Source organism: Megalobrama amblycephala, linkage group LG2 (assembly GCF_018812025.1).
Source record: "Megalobrama amblycephala isolate DHTTF-2021 linkage group LG2, ASM1881202v1, whole genome shotgun sequence".
Classification (NCBI taxonomy): Eukaryota; Metazoa; Chordata; class Actinopteri; order Cypriniformes; family Xenocyprididae; genus Megalobrama; species Megalobrama amblycephala.
Genome location: NC_063045.1, coordinates 8957394 through 8962309, shown reverse-complemented (window position 1 = coordinate 8962309; position 4916 = coordinate 8957394). Strand labels below are relative to the sequence as shown.

General features: G+C 37.1%; 1 protein-coding gene across 2 annotated transcripts; it reads left to right on the top strand.

Moving 5' to 3' along the window:
- Positions 1-201: 201 nt before the first annotated feature.
- LOC125263469 (elastase-1-like) lies at positions 202-4096 on the top strand. 2 transcript variants are annotated; one of them, XM_048182456.1, is made up of 8 exons: positions 202-354; positions 516-607; positions 1264-1364; positions 2145-2270; positions 3233-3369; positions 3446-3588; positions 3677-3821; positions 3958-4096. In XM_048182456.1, the coding sequence occupies exons 1-8, from the start codon at positions 315-317 to the stop codon at positions 4020-4022; spliced, it is 849 nt and encodes a 282-aa protein (XP_048038413.1). In that variant the 5' UTR covers positions 202-314; the 3' UTR covers positions 4023-4096. The 2 variants fall into 2 exon arrangements, with proteins under 2 accessions (XP_048038413.1, XP_048038412.1); XM_048182455.1 differs by having other exon boundaries at positions 203-354; positions 3677-3826.
- Positions 4097-4916: the final 820 nt, after the last annotated feature.

Here is a 4916-nt window from a genome sequence, read left to right as displayed (position 1 = left end):
TTAAATCAATCAAATTTCTATTTCTTGCTGAATTTAAATAATTAATGAAATGCAAATGAAACCATACATGAACTTTATATCAAGTGAGATGCTGAACTGAACTAACTCGAAGCTAATGCATGTCAAGCGTCTGTGTCAAACTAGATAAACAAGTTTATTCTGCAACATTGGCGTTGGCAGTGGTGATATCTGTGGGATTCACACACCTGTGGGTATCAGCCGTGAGTCAAACACCTGTTCCATACATCGCTGTGAACGTCTGCGGGCATATATATGGATGATGGAAGAATTCAGAAAGACGACAGACTGCAAACATGCTGAGGATCTTGTTGTTGAGTGCGCTGGCCGCCCTGGGTAAGATGCCTCTCTCTTTCTGTTGAGAAAACCACACTTGCATTTGGCTTAGATTTTGCCAAGTTAACAACTGCATAAAAAAGTCTATATTAAAGTCTATATGGACTCAAAATTCAAAATTACTACAATCCTAGTATGTCTAAATGCATTTTTGTGTCCAGCGCTGGCTGAGCCCAGATATATGGAGGATCAGGCCATTGAGGAGAGGGTTGTGGGTGGAGAGGTGGCAAGTCCCAACTCCTGGCCCTGGCAGGTACGACATTTTTACTCAAATGAAATCCTTTTAAATCTCAATAACTTAAGATTTTTTAGTGGTTTTCCACAATTAAATGGGCATGGTGGTACCAGCTTCCCAGATAGCACAGGTACGTCTTGTCTGCTTAATCTGGAAAACATCTCTTGTGTACAAACATCTGATTAACATCTTAGAAAAAGCATGTTTTTTCATTCTAAAACATAAACATCTTAAAGACGTTTTTTAAATGTCTATTTAACATCTGACAGGAAACGTCTTAGAGACATTTTACAGATGAGCAAACACTAAAAATGCAAAACATGACTAAATGCAGACATCAAATAGACATCTTTGTGATATACGTGTGCTTAAGGTGGTTAAGCTATTTTTTTTTTTTTTTACATATGGTAGAAGGTTTGTTGGAGTCCCACTAACAAGATCAATCAAGATGATGGTCTACAAAGAAAGTTGACCTCAGCTCCATAGTAATGGCCATTAAAAAAAACAGCTTATATCAAGTAAAACTTAAAGCTGGTTTTAACTGGATTTTCCAACATCAATACAGTCCAATCAGCGCATTAAGTTTGAAAATACCACTCATATTGAAATGTTTCTACAATTTCTTTTTACTCTCATATTTTCAAGTTCTAACTAAATCACCGTCTCTGTCTCAGATCTCTCTCCAGTATCTGTCTGGCGGCAGCTACCATCACACCTGTGGTGGGTCTCTGGTCCGAAGGAATTGGGTGTTGACCGCCGCCCACTGCGTTGACACGTAATGATTTTTTTTTTTGTATCTAAATGGTTAAGAAACAACACAAACATTGAGACAAAGCACAAGTCTGCAGAACAAAAGTGGGCATTTTAAAAATCATGCAAAGAAATGATGCGCTTGCTTGACCCCACCCCTAAACTCTACTGTCACTGTGACGTGGGGCAATCAGGTAAGGAAGTCGAAAGTGCCCCTCCGTTATGACCACGCCCACTGATCTGGTAACTGCCATTACTGTCCTGCAGAGACCTATTGACCTTCATCCAGAGCAGTGCCGTGACAGGCTGTGAGGGATAGACTTACCCTGTTTTCAGTGGCATCCACTGTAAAAAGATTTAAAAAGCTCCTAGATAGCTTATAATTTTCCACAGCTCATGTTGTTTAGAGTGTTTTTTTCTTATAGATTCTTGGAAAGATATTTTTGCAGTTTCACCTGCAGAGCAATCCAACAACACATTAAATTACCGTACAACCCACTGAAGAGAGGTATGTATATATCCCTCACAGCTGTGAATAAGGTCTATACTTGATCTGAAGCGTGCCTGTTAAGACTGTCGCAGTTCGCCCTCTGGTGGCAGATGTAATTCACTTTCAATGTGTTTGCAAAACATTTTTTGGTTGTTGTTAATTTTGTCAGTTTTTCACCTTTAATCAGAATTGACAAGTCAATGGAAATTTCGTGCCTTTAAGACAGTGTCAATACAGGATGTAAAAGATTTTTAAAAAGTGTTCAATTGTTCCTGACTCTATACCTATGTTTTTCTGAACGTGTTTCCTCTGCAGCTCGAGAACTTGGCGTATTGTCTTGGGCGACCATGACATCTACAACCACGAAGGTCGTGAGCAGTACATGAGCGTCAGTCAAGTGATCATCCACCCCAACTGGAACAGAAACAATGTGGCTGCTGGGTGTGTATATAACATGCACAACATACACGACAGTGGCGACAATCATACACAACATATACACGACTATATCGACAAACACTCGTAAGGCCTATAACTTTTAACACAACAAACTCGACTGTATCAATAGTTCTACACTGCAAAAACTCCAGTGTTAAATTAACTCTCCTGAGACTATATGTGAGATTCGTGTTAAAGTGTTAAAATAAGAGTGTTAAAAGAACACAGAAGCAGTTTTAAAGTTAATAAGATAATTAAGTGATAAATTGAGTGATGATTGACCATTATTGAAGACACCTGATGATAACAAGCAGAATCACCAAAGGAGAAAATCACAATTTTTAAGTTACCATCATTGAGATCAGGGTTTGCTTTAGTTGAGCTCTTGACCCTTGACTATATAATATGAAGATTTTGTATGGCTGCTGTAACTGAATTATAACAGCCATTATTTGACCTGAATCACCAAACTCATTTAGAGCCCAATCTCTGAGTTAGATTTTTAGATTGCATATTAGTTTTTGATTGTAATGGAAATATCCTTAGTAGTAATATAACTATATATTATTGTAGAGATTTTTTTTTATTATTATTAGCGGAAGATTGAAGATAATAGCAATAAACAGGTAAAATTATAAAATAAACTCAATATCTCATGTTCTCCACTCAGAGTTCATACTAATTATTTTTTATTTATTTTAATATTTTGCAGTAATGACATCAAACACATCATATATCAACAATTACACATTTAACTTTAATGCTTCACATACAACAATATCTACAATTACACATTATATCTAAGCAGCATACTTGACTGTATTGAGTTTTTGACAGAAATTTAATATATGACGACCTGGACTTACATCAACACAACATTCATGATCTTCTAAAGTTATAGCGCCCCCTAGCATGAGAAATGAAATGCGCGTTGTAGACTGTGATGTCTGTTCTTTGTTTTCCAGATATGATATCGCTCTTATGCGTCTGTCCTCTGACGCCACCCTGAACTCATACGTGAAGCTGGCCACCCTTCCACCCTCAGGACAGGTTCTGCCCCACAACAATGTCTGTTACATCACCGGCTGGGGCCGCACTCAGAGTCAGTTTAACTTCAAATAGCTTTGGTGTTTCCTGAAATCATTTGCATGTACTGATGATTCCTGTCTCTCATGCAGCTGGTGGGTCACTCTCCGCTAAGCTGAAACAGGCCTACCTGCCCGTGGTGGCCCACAGTACCTGCTCTCGTAGTGACTGGTGGGGAAGCACCGTGAAGAGCACTATGGTGTGCGCTGGTGGCGGTAGCTTGTCTGGATGTCAGGTGAGAAAGACTGACTGTCAAACAGATCATGAACTGTTTCCTGTGGAAAGTAAAATGTCTCATTTGGGCTCCTGTTGTGTTGTTTTAGGGTGACTCTGGTGGTCCTCTGAACTGCCAGGTGAGCGGTCAGTACGTCGTCCATGGAGTGACCAGCTTTGTGTCATCCTCGGGTTGTAATGCCTACCAGAAGCCAACAGTCTTCACTCGTGTGTCTGCCTACAGCAGCTGGATTAGTGGCGTAAGTGCAATCATTTTGTCATTTTAATAAACTTTACATAAGAAACTAGCAAACAATAAATGTCATCATGACTGTATTTTATAATACCTTGTTTTTATTTCAAATTTCTTGTACAATTTTTTTAATTTCAGATCATTGGATAAGCAAAAAAACTGAGAAGTTGAAAGACAAACATCCTTCATTTACCAATGTTTAACATTTGCAATGGCCAAAAATACTTACAATAAACTTTACATCTAATCTCTGGCTGCTTTTGAATCATTTTAAAAATTGTGTCCTCGTTTAATCCAGTTTGATCAAAAACAATAAATACATTTAGTAGAGCACTTATCTATTTGAAGTTTTTTTTAAAAGGGGAACTTGTTCATATATTGGTGCAGACATATTAACCCCTTCAGACCTTGCGGTCATTGGAATGAACATCAAATGGTTTTTAATTTAAATCAATAAAATTTAATGTTTTTATAATATGAGTAATTCCTGGTTACTGATTGGTCTCTGATCAACCAATAGCAATGAAAATATGGTGTCTATTGTAGTGATGTAAAAAAAATCAAATTTTAATAAATTAGAGTTCTCAAAAATGTTGCTTTTTAGATGAATTTCTACATTTAAGAATACCAAATATTAAATAGGTAAAATTGTTTGCTCAGTGGAAAAAATTCATAACATTTCGGTGTTGGTCAGTAAGGGAAATTCATGTGACCAACTTCGACACGAGTGAAATCAGCGCAGGGAAATGTTTCACCCTCGGATATTAATACCAGCAGTGTATCTACATCTTATATGATGTATATCAGCAGTATGGTAGTATATCTTATATGAACAATTGTTAATTGAGCAGATCATTTTATCCAAATTACTTGCAAATGAGAATAATGAATGAAAAGGAATGAAAAGGAACATAATAAAAGAAGTGGAACACAAAAAGCAAAACCAAAAAACAAGCAATAAACCCCCAATCAGAGTCATAAGCACCTCATCAATATTAATATTTATAATATTACCAATTATAAATCATTGTCCAAATCGACAAGAGTCAAGCAGATTCCAGCAACTACAAAATATAGAGCTGTCTAACACAAAACAC